We start from the raw sequence: 18,437 nt of genomic DNA, 5'->3' as shown, positions 1-18,437 counted from the left end.
TTTGTACTGATTTTAGGTAATCTTTGTTTTCTTCACTTTGTTTTCTTTGAATTCCTTCGTGCGTGTACTAATATACCATTTTCTCTTTATTTCAGAAACTATGGATTGGATGTTTGGAAAACGAAAATTAAACAACAAAGTGTAATCAAAAGTGTTGAACTGAAACGAAATCAATATTATAATTGCAACTAAAATAAACAGTAAACTTTGAAATAAAAATGTCGTTGAAATTCTGGGTTAATTTTGAAATAAAAATGTCGTTAAAATTCTGGGTTAATTTTAGCGGTACAAGTAAAAGATAGAATGACGTGACATTAAACTAAATAATGTAAATCCTTCCTTAAACCCTTATCCTACCATCCTGAACAAATCTAACCCTCTTTTCATACTCTCAGTATCACCCTGGCTAAATACCACCATTCAGAAACGAAATGTTCGACTTTAAATGGCTTCAGTCGTTTTTGGTGACCAAATCTGAACAGCCCGATTCTTCTCTATCTTCTTCCCTTCCTCAACCAATTTAACCTCACTTCCACTAATTTCAAGCCATTGGGACTCTTGTGTGGTAATCACATAATAAAAAACGTCTTCTCCTGTGAAATATTTCTTCTAACAATTATTTTCAATTAAAATGATTATATAAAATATTCGAAAAAGTCAACGTCCAAATCATTTAAATTTAAAATGAAAAAAAATAGTTTTTTGTCCTAAAATATTCTCAAAATTTTTTTACTAAAAAGTGACAAAAAAAGCCAAATTAGAAATTTAATAAAAGTATTTTAAAAATGTTTAAACAATTTAAAAAGTAAATCTAGTTATAAAATTAATTATTATTGGTGTCAGTGAAATACGTGAGTGATATATCTATAGTTATAATCAATTATGTACTAAATATAATTTTTTTAACGAAATGGCGTTACCAAAAACCACCCGACTTCAACTTGTAAAAATAACGCTATTTTTGGTCATTTTGACCTATTTCATCATTGAGGCAACATGTAAGTACAATTATTTCATTTTACATTATTTGTTATTCATAATTTTATTTTATGACTATTCAAATTGAATTCGGTTGTCTGTAATGTTATTATTTTGATGAAAATGTGTTATACAGGATGTCCGGGGGTGAAGTGCGCTAACTTCTGGAGGTGATTTTCCATAAAATATATAAGTAACTGTTTCGAAATTCCAACATTTTAAGGTAGTATTTAGGTAAAAAAAGTTGAATTGTTTATATGATGGCCTCCTTGGTCAGGTTCTTTACTAACAAGCCAGAGACGTGGGTTCGAATCCCGTCGTAAATTTTATTGGTGTCATTTCACAATTTACTCATTTAAAACAATATACAGTCGATTAAAATATAACGAATTATCGAGTGTTTGAAATATCAAATGGTTCGAAATTTGTGAGAGTAAATAAATAAAACTTCGAATTCTTAAGTGTTGATCAATTATTATTTATTAACTCCTATTCTATAACAATGACAAAAGTTTATAGGTACATTCGTGTACATACATGTAATCATAATGTGAATTAATTACTCCAGCAGTTTGAGCAGCATTAATTTTCTCCTTGTGCTTTATTATGGTTGAGAGAGTACTCAGAGGAATCTTAAATTCTTTTGCAACATCACTTTTCTTCTCACCTTCCTCTACTTTTTCGATTAACTTCTTCTTTTCAGCAATCGTCAAACATTTATACTTTCTAGGGCTCATGACTAACAGAAACTTTTAATCTGTATACACAAAGAAAGAGTAACAGTAACTGAATGATAACACAAACCAATTCGTTAGAGTGTGTGTCACAAACTAATCATAACAAAAACAATACACGTTTGAACTTGTCGCAAAATTGTATTTGTACTAACGTGTGTGAAACAATCTTTCCGCCTCTTTCTCTCTGCAACTTTGAATTGTCGAATGTTGAACGTCGATGAGTTCGAATTAACGCGTCGTTTTGTTATATAGCAATGATTTTTTCGTTTGAATTACCAAGTGTACAAAAATGAATGGATTTAGTTCGAAATATAAAGAGATTTCGTAGGGAACTCGTGATAACTTTGAATTATAGAGAGGTTCGAATTATCGCAGGTTTGAATTAACGAGAGTCGACGTATATGCACGTTCCATAGTAGAAAATACTCTCAGTATTGCCCTGGTGTAAGACCACCATTTAGAATTGAAACGTTGATTGAAATGGCTTTGTGACCAGATTTAAATATCAACGTACTTACCCACCTTCCTCTGCCCAATCTCCTTCCCCTCCTCTCTACCTTCAGCCTCACAACAAATCCCAATTATATGATTATACGATATCTCCGGGTCAGACCGGGCGGTGACAGCGAAGCGACAGACGACCATCACGGCGGAGCACAGCACGGAGCGCGTGACTATCTGACCGAGTGAATGCATGATGAATTTTACGGTGCCAAAATAATGAGAAACATAAAGTTTTAAGGCCTTCTGATCAGGATCAATTAAAAAAAGAGGTTTACAGGAGAACTCTTGAATACATACAGAAATATTCTAATTTGGAGGATTCTGTATTCAAAATATTTTACAAATTCGATCTAACAAGTGCAGTAAGTTACGAAAATACTGTGGAAGCTGTCGAATCACTCGGTTTGAAAAATGTCCACGAAGATAAACTTTATGACGAGACCCGAAAATTAAACCAAGTATTTCCTCAGTTCGTACAATCTAGTGATTCAACATTGCCTGTTGATTTAAGATGGGTTCAGTTATTCAAAGTCACCTCAACCTTCACCGAACTGCCAAAAATAATTGGATAAAATTTTTCAATCCCTATAAGCAATGCTTTTGTTGAACGCGTCTTTTCTTTAATGGGAAATTTGTGGACAGACGAGCGGAAACAGCTTGTCAGTGGAAATGGTAAAGGCAGAGTTAATTGTGAAGATTAATTACAATATGAATTGCCAAGAATTTTTGAAGAAACCTGACCAAGAAAAGATGCTTCAGAATGAAAAATATATTTTTAAGCGTCAAGCTGGTCCAAGTCAGTTTAGCACTAGCTAGGTCATTTAAAAAAAACATTACCAATGGTAATTTACCATGACATTTTGCCTTAATTAAATATTTCATACCTTTATTTTAGTAAAAAATATATATTTTAAAGTTTTATTTTAATAAAAAATAAAAAAATCTAAAATCTCCGGGTCTACTTTTTTTGAAAGGTGGCAGCCCTAGCGGTGTCACATAAAACAATAAAAACAAAAAAGTGGGAAAATAAATATTCTTCCATGGAAAAAAAACGTTGGAATTTCAAAAAATGGTTATTTATCCTTTTTACTTCTACCATAATGTAGAATCACCTCGAAGTTAGCGCACTTTACCCCCTATATTTATTGTGTGTTTAGTAATTTAATAATGACAGTAAAATTAGTTTTTAGCTATCTCCAAAAATGACAAAGTTCTGAGTTTCAAAGTGAACTTGGGTAAAACGTTTGCAATGGTGTCCCCCGTGACGTCATACGAAAAATGATAACCATCATTTGGGCAAAAAAGCTTCCCATACTATGGTACTATGTCATACAACACAATCCACATCACAACAGTAGTAGAACTGCCCCCCATGATTTTTTAACCTCCAATTTGAGATCTTCTCCGTAACCGTTTTATGGAGAACATGAATAAATAAATAAATAATTCCCAGTTGTTCTAGGTGACTCGCTTTGGTTTTTATACTGACGCATTTGATTTTTTTCTTTCAGGCGACACAAAAACACAAGAGAGTTTCGTCAAAACAAGTCTCCCGCTTATAGACATTGCGTCAGTCTCTAAAGAAATACTAACGTCACCAAGTTCACCCGAATATGGCGAAAAGTTGACAACCAAATCTCTAGAGCAGAACATTGACGACTACTACAGTAGTGTGGACATAGAATTTGAACAGATAAACGACTTGGGAAAAGGTAACATTCACAATACTGACGGACAACTTGAAGATACCAATGAAGAAGGCATTACTTTCGACGGTTACGAAAAAAATACCGGAAGCCACGCTAGTTTCGATGATATTTGGCTTAAAAACTATGTGCAAGACGAAGGAAAACAATCCAAAGTCACCAAGAAAAGAAACATTGATTTTTATGCATCACCCGATGACGACGAATATGGATATTACGACGACGATTCTGAAGAAAAGGACGAATCTAAACAAGACTATACGAGGTACTATAGAGATTCATTCTTCGACCGTATAGCGCAAGACTCGCGAGAGAAGCGTCGCAAGAGGGACTCACCCAACGTCACGGAGAACTACCAGAATAGACCTAAGGACATCACTGGAGACACGGTTCTGCACATCAGGAGCGGAGTGAGCGATGTCATCAAGTCCGAAACTGACCTCAAAGAAACCATCGCGCAGAGGCGTTTCTTCCCAGAGGATAATCCCAAGTCGTACATCGACGATATCGTGATACACCCAAGCAAGTTCTTGCGGGAGGAACTTGTGAAGACGAGGCGCGGGAAGACCCCGCACTCCGAGCCCAACAACGCGACGGGAGGGGCTCGCACCTGGTCCGGGTACGGATCAGACTACCAGGCAGATGACCAGGAAGGAGTGTTCGATGATGAGTCCGAAGCGCAGGGAAACGATACTGAAGAGACCTTGGCAGCGCTCGACTCCAGGAAGATCATCATGTGTAAGCTGCCCGATGACGTCACTGACATTACTTGGTACAAAGACGGAGAGGTAATAACTATATACTTCTCATATGCTAGAATGCAGATGAAACACTCTTACATGTTTTAATATTACTAATAGACATCATAAATTAAAAAACAAACATTTTGAATGCAAGCAGAGATAAAGTTTTTCAAATCGCTTACCGATGGTTTTTATCGTGTAAATTATAATTAACACTTTACAAGAAACTAAAAAAACAAAGTGAGAGTCATTTTACTTTTCGTTTAATACAAAAAATATTTATAAAATGCCAATTGTTGTTTTATAGAATTATTTAATTTTTTCAGGAGCGTCCATAGTAATTTTTTTGTATGCAAACTGAGAGCGTGGTATTCTCTCTTTCTTACACGGCTTAAATCATATATCTCACCATAAAACAAAGTGAGATAGCATAACTTTTATGACCCGGGTCAGGCTGGAAACATAGCTCCCAAAAAAGACTCCTGAAATTGCTCAAGCGGTTAGTCAATATTAAATGGACCCTTTAACCCCTGGTGCCTCAACAAATTCACTGTAGATTTGATAATAGCAAACAATGCTCCGAGAATTCTAAAATAATTCGCTTGGCAAGGAAATATGATGCAGGTACTTTGTGATATTATAATTTTTTTTATATCAATATAAAGTTGTTTTTCGATATCTGTCTCACTAGGATATACCTGTGTCGAGACAGACGTATTGGATACATAAATGAGTATTTACATAAAAAATAATTATAAGCAATAATTAGCCGTCCGAAATATTGGTACAAATTGAAAATATCTCCCGAGTAAAAATAAATGCCGCCAACGTTGGCATATGCATAAAACCTTGTCTTATAAACATTAGTTCATCATTAAAAAATAATAATGAGTATTTACATATTATTTGATACATTCAAAACCATAACTTAAATATAAATTATAAAGTAGTATACATTTTATACCATGAAGACATAATAGAAATTGTAGGTTATCTTACCGGGATATATACATATAAATATATATGGAAAAGTTAAGATAAAATAGTTAATGAAGTAATAAATGGAAGTTAACATAAGCAGTATAACCTCTGATAACATATTAATTTATTTTATTTATTTATTAATTTTTAAAAAACATGACATATTACATATTACAGTGATCATTGGCTGTCCAACTAGGAAATTACCTGTTTTAGGACAGTCAGAATTAGGCAGATTTATTAAATGCAATTCTTGTTTAGTCTAGTGTATTGACTTTTACTTAGTTATTGCACTTTATATAATATGAAAAGTTTTCTTGGTTGATATAAGAAGTTGCTAACTATATATTTAAAATAATATAAACGTAGAGAATACACTAAAAGAATATTCAAATATTATAATTCAAAAATAGCAATATAGTAAAAAAAATATTGACATGTGAGTTTATCAAATTGAAATTTTACTTTTTATTTAGATGAAATTAATAAGATTTTAAATAAATAAATATAATTAATATATAACAATATTTCATTACATTAAATGACAGAGGTCAATCAGCATCTATATAGCATAGTATATATTTATAAATGGGTTTTTATAAAATTTATGATCTTGGATCTGTCTTGGCTGATGATCCATGACTTGGTGTCTGTTTTATATTTCAAAAATTTCGCAATTTTAAAATTTCAGAATGGCGACAAAGGAATCACTTATCAAATTCATATGAAATTTCTCATATTGAATTCGTCATATTGAATTGGTCATGTTGAATTCGTTATACTGAATTCGTTACATTGAATTCGTCATGTTGAATTCTTGATATTGAATTCCTCATGCTTAATTCGTCATTTTGAATACGTCAAATTGAATTTATGATATTGAATTCGTCACACTTAATTCGTAGCTCAACTATCCAGATGTTTACAGCGAAGAAAATATGTCACTATTTTCAAAATTATCACACAAAGATTTTTTTTTAATATAAATTTTAAGTTGTAATATGTTTTATTATTTGTTAATTTTTCTGTTGTTTTTTGATTGGGGAATTCATCAAACGGAGTTTTGTGCACATACCTTGTATGTACCAAATTGAACAGTGGAGTATACTTTTGCATTTGTTCAGGGTCAGCAGTTGTGTACTATTTGAAATTGGATGCCAAGCGGGAATATTTGATGATATGATATTATTTAATGGAGATTTCTCGTCCTCAGGCTGTGCGAGTGGGAGGGCGACGTCCCCAGCTGTTGGAAGCACGTCACATGGAGCTGGTGAGCGTGGGCAGGGAGCACGCTGGGGTTTGGGAGTGCCGCGGCAAGGACTCGGCCGGCCATGCCCGCCTCAGTCGGGTGGCGCTGATCGTCATGGGTGAGTTTCCCTCGCTTTCGCTTTGCAATGTATCACTGTCAATGTTGCTCTAATGTAGCGGTGGCTTGTGTTGGTGATTGCAGAGCCCCCGTCTGCCCCGTATCTGCAGGTGTTTGGGCGGCGACTGGATGCGGGGAATGTGTTTGTGCCGGCCGCTGAGGGCAGCGAGCTACTCCTGGCGTGCACCGCCGAGAGAGGACGACCTGCCGCTGCGCTGCGTTGGGAGCCCGCGGCAATAGTGGTGGGATACACAGCGCGCCACGGTCAGTATCAGTACTATATCGTGTATAGCTATTATCTACTCCTGACAAGCACCGCCGAGAGAGGTCGCACCATGCACTGGTAGCCCGCGGCTATACTGGTGGGATTCACGTGACCATATTTTAGCACCAAGAGGGTTCGAGAGTACTTTAAATATACTACGACAGTCGTAAGTTGACCGCCGAAGAGTGTTTATTGAAATAACCTAAGACTCGCCAAAATAAGGTAATGACATTGTGCCTTTTATAAACATACATTTTATAAACATACATTTTATTTATTTATTTTATTTATTTATTTAATACATGTTACATTATTTTGAAATTTACATAAAATAGATATAATGAATCACCATACTAGGCGGCTGCCTGTTTCATGGTGACCAATTGAGTGTAATTACTTTGTATGAAATATGAAATCTAGTGTAAACATATGAAATTAGTAACTATAGATGAAGCTAAAATTTTGGAAAAATTGTAACAAAAAGTAGAAGATAGAAATTAGAAAGGAGAAAGAAGTAAATTAGCATTAGATTGTAAAAATGTACATAATTATATATATAATTTTTAGTATGTGTGCATGCAAGCACACATGTGTATATAGCAGCAGACATACCTATATACATATAACAACACATGTATACATACACCCATATGACGCATCCTCACGCATATAAACAATATATACACCTCTATCTGAGTACTTGGAATAGGCTACTAACACTATAACAATCATACATCAAAAAATCCCCGAGCGCTTTCCTGAAACTGTCGTATTTGGCCATTGATTTTATTTCTAACGTTAAATTATTGAATATTTTTGGAGCAAGAAAGTTAAATTGTCTTTGTGCCATTGAGGTTTTTATTGGGGGAATAGTATAATTGGATTTGTTGGAATATCTTGTATTATGGGTCGAATCAAAAATATTTTTTTTCGTATGTTTGAATTTATAGTAGGAGGATATGTTTTTGACGTATAAGGATTTTATGTTGAGTACTTTGAAGTCGTTAAATATGTCCTTCGTGGGGTGAATATAGTGTACTTTGTAAATAGTCCGCATTATCAATTTTTGAGCTTTAATTAATGGATCTAATATCGTGTTAGAGCATCCTCCCCAGACTATTATACCGTAAGATATAATTGATTGGCATAAAGAAAAGTATACCGTTTTTAGTGTATTTTTATTTAGAATATTTCGTAATGACCTGAAGATATATGCCAGTTTCCGTATACGGTTTGTAACATTTATTACGTGATCTTCCCATCGTAGTTTATTGTCAATTATTACACCCAAATATTTAATGGAATCTACTCGTTCTAGTGGATTGCACAGACAACTAGAGTTATCTCTACAAGAATGTATTTTTAGTGTATGATTGATTGAAGGCTGACTCGGAATATTAAGACTAAACGTTATAGATTTCGTTTTAGTAATGTTTAAGGTGAGTAGATTATCATCCAACCACTGTTTAATAATTTGCAATGTTAGATCCGCTCTATGAAATGTTTCTTCCCATGTCTTACTTTTTAGTAATAATAAATACTTTTAAACGTACATAACATTTATAAAAGTTCTGTATTTTTGGCAGGGATGGATGTGTCCTCATCGGTGGCTAAATTCACAGTGCGGCGAGCTCATCACAACACCACCATTGCCTGCATCGCCACGCACCCCTCGCTGGCTGCCCCCATGGTGGCTTCCACCCTGCTGCACGTCCAGTGTTAGTATATCAACCACATTTCATTTATATTGTAGAAACCAACAGTACATTGTTCACGATGATTAAACAATTTACAGATATTCAATATATCATTACATGGTGGATTACACTTCATCCCAATGGCATAAGATAAAACTTGCTTACAATAATGCATATCGCCAACTATTCTGCCTACCGAGATACTGCAGCGCCACGGAAATGTTCCTGGAGGGACGAGTACACTCTTTCAGAGCGCTTCTCCGCCATCACATGGGAAGCTTATGGCGCAGACTACGCCAATCAAGTAACGCTATCATCACTGCCATGGTTGCCTGGATGGAGTCCCCTCTGATGGCCCGACAGGAGACGGGAGATGTGCAAATATCCCCCATAAACGGCTGTTCACGCTCAGTTTTGTGTTTATACTATACCTTTTTTCACTTAAATTCCGCTTTTTTGTGCCTGTCGGAATCACCTATGTTATTACCAACCTTATTATTATTTTTATTACTAATTATGTATATTATTTCAAATATGGAATGTATTGCATTGCACTACCCCTGCATACATTCTGGAATAAATTCTTATTATTATTATTATATCAATTTGAATACCTGTGATATGTTTCCTTGCAATTTATTTATTATATATTATAATAAAACAAATAAAAAACTTTATTCCACTTAATTTTTATTTTGACCGTAACCGGTTTCAGCTCATCAAAGCCATCTTCAGACTGGTACACAAAATTCTTAGTCTACTGTTTATATACACAACATATGGGGGAGGGGGGAGAGGGGTAGTTTATAGGGTTTTAATCAATTTTATTTAGAAATTCGACAATCTTAAACGACTTAGTAACAAATAAAATTGATTAAAACCCTATAAACTACCCCTCTCCCCCCTCCCCCATATGTTGTGTATATAAACCGTAGACTAAGAATTTTGTGTACCAGTCTGAAGATGGCTTTGACGAGCTGAAACCGGTTACGGTCAAAATAAAATTAAGTGGAATAAAGTTTTTTATTTGTTTTATTATAATATATTATAATGGAATTCCACCACGAATTATCGGTCTCAAAAATAGAAATATTAATTTATTTATTAATTTATTAATTTCAACGCCCTGGTGGGCTTTTACATAACAAGTTTTTTACATAACAAGCTTTTACATAACATAACATACAGAAACATTTTAAATGGAAAAAGATAGACTATAAAAATAAAAATAAAAGTATACATAATATGAAAAGTAGGTAGGTGAATAGATATGTTAAAGTAGAGTTAATTTGTTGCAATAAAAGAGCAATGTCTTATATGTGGTATGTATCACAATTTGGAAGGCGGGTATGGGTACCACCGCCCCGGGAACCATTTATTGGATAACCAACCTACCATAGGTCACCCGAAGTGGTTCGTTTGTGGTGATTTAGCAGGAGTGGCCGGGTTCACGGGGAGAGGTATGTCTTTGTCTTGGCGAAACGAAACCGAACGTTGTCCGAAACGAAAGGGACAGGTATTGAGGGAGACCTATTGACCTCTCCAACCGGACTCTCTCGACCCATCGCCTTGCACGGCAGTGGGAGGGATGGATCATACGTCCGTCACTCTTGAACACATCATCCTCTTCTTCCTTTCCACGAAGAGACCTTCCACACAACATCCCCAAGATGACATTGGTCCTGAGAGAAATATATTTTCATCAAGGTCTCCTGTGTGGAGCTAATATAAGAACAAAAAAGTATAATTAGTAATTACCGGGTGATGTATGTAGTGTCGGTATAGGTGTGTGTGTGTGTATATATATACGCATTGAACAGCTTATTTCATTGACATGATGCTCATTTTAAATTTGGGCAGTGAATCTGAAAAAATGTCGATGTTAGACTTTATACAAATATTATTAAATGTATGAAGAGTACTAAGCACGAATGTATGAGTAAATTATTCATTACAGTTAAATGTAAATATTTGAGCATACGAGTACTTACAAAAACTTTGACTAATTTATAATTTTTATGATATGATATGATGTAAAATATGTATGTATCATGTAAAAGCGTCAGTATCAGGATGTTTAAATAAATACTTTTTAAAGGGTTCAATTGTCAACCCGTGTGATTGTTGTTTGTTTCAGACGCTCCGAGGTTTGGTATCAGCCGGGTGCCCGGCTTTGGGTTCCCGTTGAAGGAAGGTTCTGCCGTGGCACTTCGCTGCGAAGTGGATAGTAATCCTCCCTCACACCCGCGCTGGCGCAAAGACGAGATGGACCCGCCCGTGAGTTACACATTATTTTACACTTATATATCATGAGCATGCAAGGAAATCTGCCGGGTGCCCGGCTTTGGGTTCCCGTTGAAGGAAGGTTCTGCCGTGGCACTTCGCTGCGAAGTGGATAGTAATCCTCCCTCACACCCGCGCTGGCGCAAAGACGAGATGGACCCGCCCGTGAGTTATACATTATTTTACACTTATATATCATGAGCATGCAAGGAAATCTGCCGGGTGCCCGGCTTTGGGTTCCCGTTGAAGGAAGGTTCTGCCGTGGCACTTCGCTGCGAAGTGGATAGTAATCCTCCCTCACACCCGCGCTGGCGCAAAGACGAGATGGACCCGCCCGTGAGTTACACATTATTTTACACTTATATATCATGAGCATGCAAGGAAATCTGCCGGGTGCCCGGCTTTGGGTTCCCGTTGAAGGAAGGTTCTGCCGTGGCACTTCGCTGCGAAGTGGATAGTAATCCTCCCTCACACCCGCGCTGGCGCAAAGACGAGATGGACCCGCCCGTGAGTTATACATTATTTTACACTTATATATCATGAGCATGCAAGGAAATCTGCCGGGTGCCCGGCTTTGGGTTCCCGTTGAAGGAAGGTTCTGCCGTGGCACTTCGCTGCGAAGTGGATAGTAATCCTCCCTCACACCCGCGCTGGCGCAAAGACGAGATGGACCCGCCCGTGAGTTACACATTATTTTACACTTATATATCATGAGCATGCAAGGAAAAGTGGCCAAGTCAAATATTTTACTTCATCAAGATCTTCCACTGGAATAAAGTCGACTTAAACCCCCTTTAATTAAACAAAATTGATATTTGCCGTAGATCACCCCGAGTGTTTCGCAACGTTTAGTGACTTGGCAGTGCCCAGATTCATGGGATTATGTTTGTATATTAGCGGCGGATACATCTGCCCACTACTGCATGGCGGGCCGGATATCGAGAGTCTCTTCGAAGAAGACTCTTTGTCCGTCACCCTTGGACACACCAAGTTCCTACCCGCCCTTCACACCCATTTCCTCTCCTTCATTTCACAGCATCCCCAAAGATGACACCGAGGAACATTATTTTCTTCAGGGCCTCCTATGTGGAGCTAAAGTTAAAAATAAATTTCATATTGACCGAGTCAATATTTGAAGTGCTGCTACATGAAAAACTGACCAAGTCACATGGAAACTTTTCCCTTTATTATTGGTCACTGACTTTGACAGTTTGTTTATGAGAGTTTTTTACTCATGTCAAAACGGTTAGTAAATTTATTAAAAAATTTTATAATTTGTATTAAAAAAAATTTGCCATCTCTGGAGATAAAAATACTGTAAATTTATGAAAATCGGGTGAAATTCTTCATGAATTTTATTTTAATATGAATCTATTCCAATATGAAGTATGAAGTATGAACAGTAAGGACGGGTTGTTTCGGAGGATTTGAACAATTCATCAAATTTCAACATTCATTTCCGGGTTCTGTGAAAGTCCTATTCAAGTTCTGTTATTATATCATTATAGGCTAGTTGCTGACAGAACTGAAATAAAAACAGAACTTGAAAAAATCTTTCACACAACCCGGAAATGAACGTTGAAATTTGATGAATTGTTCAAATTCTCCGAAACAACCCGTCCTAAGTGTGTTAAAATACAATTTAATTAATGAAATGACTTGTCTCTGTGGCAGGTTGCGCAGAGTGCGGACGGCTACCTGAACTTCAGCGCAGTGAGGCGAGAGCACTCTGGCTGGTACAAGTGCAGCGCTTCGCACTCCCTAGGCAACTTCTCATCCATCGGATACTTTCTAAACGTCAGATGTAAGTTAGCAATGTCAATGTCATTCACAGCTAAAATGAATTAACTACCCTTCAACTAATCATTAAATAACCAGCACTTCCACCATAGGTGAGTGGAATTAGCAAGGGTGTCCGGTTTATGGTGAGGATTGTCCAGGTCTTGGCGGCTCCGATCAAGAGATACTGATTGAGGAAGACTGTAATTGCAAGGCGAATCAAGAATGGACTGTAAAATTAATTGTGAACTTGAAGTTGACACAACGATGGTTAGAGATGGTGAACAGGAGGGAGTAAGGAAGGAATCTGACTTACCCCTTTGATGTTCGTCAACGATGTTGCTGGTTGGTTTCACTCACAGGAGATGATTTATTGCACACGCAACTTCCACAACATCTGGGTTGGATAAGAAACACACTGAAGGGAACCAAATATATTCACTGCACAGTAGGTATTCTACCCTGAGTTGATATCAATAATAGCACTGATCACAAAGAGATGTTAATCAAACAGGCTTCAACAATAAACTGATTTGACAGTTACGTTTATTGTTGTAAATGTCAAACAAACGTGGGTACAGTCGGATAATGACAGGTACTTGTAGGTAATAGGATGGGAAAATTTCAAGGACAATGTTAAAGGAAGATAGTTGCGTCAACAGAGACTTTTTGACCGCAGTGGGTATGATGGATTTATGCGGACGCCACTTCTGGACACACAAACATCAAAACTTTTTCTTTTCCAGAACTTCATCTGCTTCATTTCCTAAAAAAACCCTTCACACAGCATCGTCCGGGCCTCTTGCAAAGGGTTCGCAGGATGAATTATAATTTATTATAATTGAAATTTATTTCACCTAAGACAACTCAAGTCTGTCCGAAGAAACCTTCCTACAGAAGCAACAAAACTACTTGTCAACTATTACGTAGTCTCACGTCTCGATTACTGCAACAGCATTTATGCCAGCCTTTCAAAATATCAAATTGACAAACTTCAATCAGTATTTAATGCAGCAGAACGGCTTATAACAGGGGTTTCAAAATATTCGCACATTTCAGAACACCTTCGTAAGCTTCACTGGCTCAAGTGCCCTGAAAGAATCCAGTACAAACTGTGCTGGATGGTGTTTAAATCCATCAATGAAATGGCCCCACAATACATCTTTGAACTAAGCGTCCCGGAAAACACTGGTCTGAGGCAGTCAACTCTTAGATCAGCAACATCATCAGCTGTAGGCAGACTGATGGAACCTAAGCGCAAGCCAAATACTAAGTTTGGTGATCGCGCTTTCGGAGTATCTGGGCCGAAGGCTTGGAATAAACTCCCTCCGGAACTAAGATCCATAACAAGTCCAACAGAATTCAGGTCTAAACTGAAAACTTACCCTTTTAAGCTGTCGTACCCTTAAATTAAATATACCATTCCTAAGAGAAAGTCCAGTTATATTCAATTTTTCAATAGAGTCCTAAATCCTGTATCTAAATTTCGCCAATAAACAATTAAGTAGTTAATGTTAATTAAGTGTTAATCTCAAGTGATCTACCAGGTAAGTATTGTACTGTATATTTTCTCCATAAATAGTTAAGTAATAACATAGATCACTGTAGAAATGTATTATAAGTTTGTACAGCGCCCTTGAGGTGATTTTGCACAAAAACGGCGCTATACAAGTCATCCAATTATTATTATTATTATTATTTATTTAGAATTAACGGCACAAGTGCCACTTACATACATGATAGTTATTGACGATCGTGATAATACCACAGGAGTCATCTTTTAAGGAGAGGAAGTTCTGAAGTTATGAAGGATGGGTAGGAATGTAGGGATCAGTATATCCAGGAGTGACATATAAATACATCGTCGGAGACCAGTTAGAGAGGTGAAAGGGTCTCGGCACGCCACGCAGCTAATGGGCAGGCGCATCCTGAACACACCTCACCCGATGAACCCGTGCACCCCTGCTAAGTCACCAAACATAGTGAACCACTTGGTTTGACCGATGACAGGTTAAAGGTTAAGGATAAAACGGCCACCCAAATTAAAAAAGTAATTGTTTTATTGGACCTTGCCACGTCTTTTTTCTTTATAAATGTATACAGGTAGATTATTATTAAATGCATAAATATTTCTTTCTATTATAACTATATTGCTGTCCTTGAGTAGAAAGTAGCATCTCCGATTTATCTATATAAATGTCGCAAGACGTTTGTCATTTTTGTAGTTACGTCACATTAATAGCTTCGTTATGCTTCCGCCAATCATAGAGCAGGATTTCAATAGTACATCTTAAATCTACGCTTAATTTTTGACAGAACGCAATCATCGAACAACCTCCATCTTCTCAACATGTAAGAAGATATCTACCACAGTAAGAAACGCTGTGCACCGTTTTGGGCAATTTCTAATCTTACCAGTGTTTTAAATAAGTCATCGATTGATTTTGTTCTTTACCGACATAAAGACACCGCCGTTAAACATAATTGTTTGCAACAAGGGAAACGCTGATTGTGAATATTCATTACCGAACATTATATAGTGCTGCGGAGGCTGATGTAAGTGTAATGAGTAAGATTAAGAGAGGGCCGCTTAGATGGTTTGGGCATGTATAGCGAATGAGAGAAGAAAGGAGTGTGAGGAGGATATATGATGCAAACGCAGTTGAAGGGTAAATTCAGGTAACTCCATTAATGGAGGACTGAACGCTTTTGGTGTCAGCATTATATTCAGCAGTCTACAATGGAGTGCTGGTACCTACCCTGATGTATGGCAATGAGGCATGGAACTGGCAGAAGAAGGATGAAAGTAGATTGATTGTATGATCATGTGAGGAATGTGGAAATCCGCAAATTGTGCAAGGCTGGTGTAAGCGTCATTAGTAAGATTAAGAAATGGACGCTTAGATGGTTTGGGCATGTAGAGCGAATGAGCGAAGAAAGGAGTGTGAGGAGGATATATGATGCAAATGCGAATGGTAGCAGAAGTCGGGGACGCCCTAGTAAGACTAGTAAGAGTCAGAAACTCGAGTCGGGCCATGTCAAAAGTCAGAATAATAGAAGAGTATGTATGAGACGATGTATGAATGTGAATGAGGCAAGGAGTGTGTGCCAAGACTGAGTTGTTTGGCGGTCCGTCCTCTCTGTCTACCCCTGCGGAGAAACGGCGTGATGGTTAGTTAGTTAACCTGGTAAGTGCAGAAATCTTGCGTTGCTACTCTCTGTGTTGGCCGTGGCATCGCGATCCTACTGAATTACTAGTCTTCCTAGAACAAAGAGATGATCGAACTCCTCCTTTGACCCATTACAGTGAAGCAACCTTGAGCGTCATCATATATCATCCATTTTGTGTGCCAAAGTTCAATAACTAACGTAAAAAAAATTTAAAAAGATTGCATATTTGTATGGTTTTTGACAAATAAAAACATAAGAAATGAATTTACCTCTTTTTAAATATGTATCAACGGATTTTCCGCCTTTTTGGTACGATTGTTTTTTCCTGTTTAGTAACGTGCGGGAGATGGGTATGTTTGATCTGTTTAAACATTCACTTGGTTTACATAATAAATTTTCAGCTTACAAAATATAATGATAATACTCTTTCATATCTATACTATTATTAACTTTCCAATATATACACGGTGTCCGGAAACTCGTAGTACAAGCGGGAAACTGGAGAATCTACACCACATGGGGAACCCAAAAAAACATAAAGTTTTTTGATTTGAGCATTTTCAAAAAAAAAAAAAAAAAAACCAAAAAAAAAATATTTTTCGTTATTTTAGGGTTAAAGTTTTTTCTGGTGTTTAGGGTTGAATAACAGATGTTTTAACCCTGCAGAGCAGAAATATTTTATGATTACACCGGGTTAAATGAAGGGTGATTTCAAAATAATGCTTCAAATCCGAGTTTCTTCATTTGTTTTACTTTAAAATAGTTTTAATTAGTTGGGTACATTGATCTTCAGTAATAATTTATAAGAATTTGATTAAAAAAAAAAAAAAAAAAAAAAAAAATCAACTTCAAACTCGATTTACTCGATAACGAAAGCTCAAATAAAAAAAAAATATACTACAAAATCGACTCCAAATGTGATGTAGAGTTCACCAGTTTCCCGCTTGTACTACGAGTTTCCGGACACCCTGTATATATATATATATATATTTTATTTTTTATTTAATATTTGTATGTTTTTACAATAAATATACAATTTATACATATTATACAGTGTTATAAAGGTAAATAATAATAATAGCTTTTGCTCACCATAAAGAGACGAGGCTCTTGTGTTTGGTGAGTGAATCCTAGCTCAATTATATGGAATCATGTAAGTAAGTAAATAATATATTTGCAAAACCAAAGGGATAAGTAAGAAATAGGCAAGATTTATCAATAATACAGTTTCAAGATTTGAAGGAAATAATAATAAGAGTAAGATATGGACTTTTATAGTAGTTTTAGGTAATTTTTTAATTTAATTTTAAATTCCTGAATATCTTCAATATTTTTTAGATATAATGGAAGGATGTTAAAATATGTTATACCTAGATAGAGATAGGTATTTTGTGTGTGCTTTGTATTAAGTTTAGGGATTTTGATAGTTTTTTGATATCTTGCTGATGAATTGAATTGTAAGTTATTTAACTGTATTTCTTTATAAATTTGTAGAATTGAATATTTTTTATATATATTGTCTATTGTGGGTACATTGAATATTGAAAAGAGAATCTCAGTAGAAAATTTGGATGGTTTTTTCAATATTACTTTAATTATCAATCTTTGAACTATTTTATGTGGATTTAATATATTGTTATAAGTTCCTCCCCAGCTAATAATACCATATTGTAATATAGATTGTACAATTGCATAGTACACTCTTTTTAGGTTTTCTAGTCTAAGAATATTATATTTTAATATTAACAATGATTACGTCTCAATAAAATAGATTTTATTTTTTTACAATGAATCTGAAGTATGTATTTATAATCAATCATTAAAAGTGGCTCAAAAATTTTTTAAGAATTTATTGTTTTTTTTATATCTAAAAGTTGCCAATTCTCAAATGTCACCTTTTAAAAATGGATTCCAATGTGTTTTTTGCTACCTTAAAAAAATTAAAAGACATTTCTCCTAAACTTCTTATTCCAATGCTCATAAATTGTAATATTCAGAATAAGTTTATAAAAATATTACAAATGTATTTTACAAGATGGTAGAAAGACACTTATGTTGTCTTTTTGGACAAGCCACTCTTTTCTTAACACCTCGACTCCGGTGATGGGTCAGATTTCACCGAGTGTTTTTTAAACAAAAGATTTTGCCGCAAATATCTCGTTTAGGCTAATTTCCTTTTGTCTATTCTTTCATCAAATATTTACCCACATTTCGACTCAAAAATGAT

General features: G+C 35.8%; 1 protein-coding gene across 1 annotated transcript in view; it reads left to right on the top strand.

Annotated features, from left to right (window-relative positions):
* LOC149416499 (uncharacterized) overlaps positions 1 to 18,437 on the top strand; it is a 48,992-nt gene that overhangs the window by 6,778 nt on the left and 23,777 nt on the right. The window contains exons 2-8 of the mRNA XM_089642010.1: positions 96 to 998; positions 3,731 to 4,713; positions 6,863 to 7,016; positions 7,100 to 7,279; positions 8,867 to 8,998; positions 11,115 to 11,254; positions 12,935 to 13,064. Of these exons, the coding sequence (XP_089498136.1) occupies positions 911 to 998; positions 3,731 to 4,713; positions 6,863 to 7,016; positions 7,100 to 7,279; positions 8,867 to 8,998; positions 11,115 to 11,254; positions 12,935 to 13,064 (1,807 nt within the window). The 5' untranslated portion in view covers positions 96 to 910. The remainder of the gene's footprint in view (positions 1 to 95; positions 999 to 3,730; positions 4,714 to 6,862; positions 7,017 to 7,099; positions 7,280 to 8,866; positions 8,999 to 11,114; positions 11,255 to 12,934; positions 13,065 to 18,437) is intronic.

Source organism: Hesperophylax consimilis, chromosome 17 (assembly GCF_061612785.1).
Source record: "Hesperophylax consimilis isolate HC1 chromosome 17, BYU_Hcon_1.0, whole genome shotgun sequence".
Lineage (NCBI taxonomy): Eukaryota > Metazoa > Arthropoda > Insecta > Trichoptera > Limnephilidae > Hesperophylax > Hesperophylax consimilis.
Note: the sequence above shows the minus strand (reverse complement) of the source record. Positions and strands in the feature narration are given on the sequence as shown.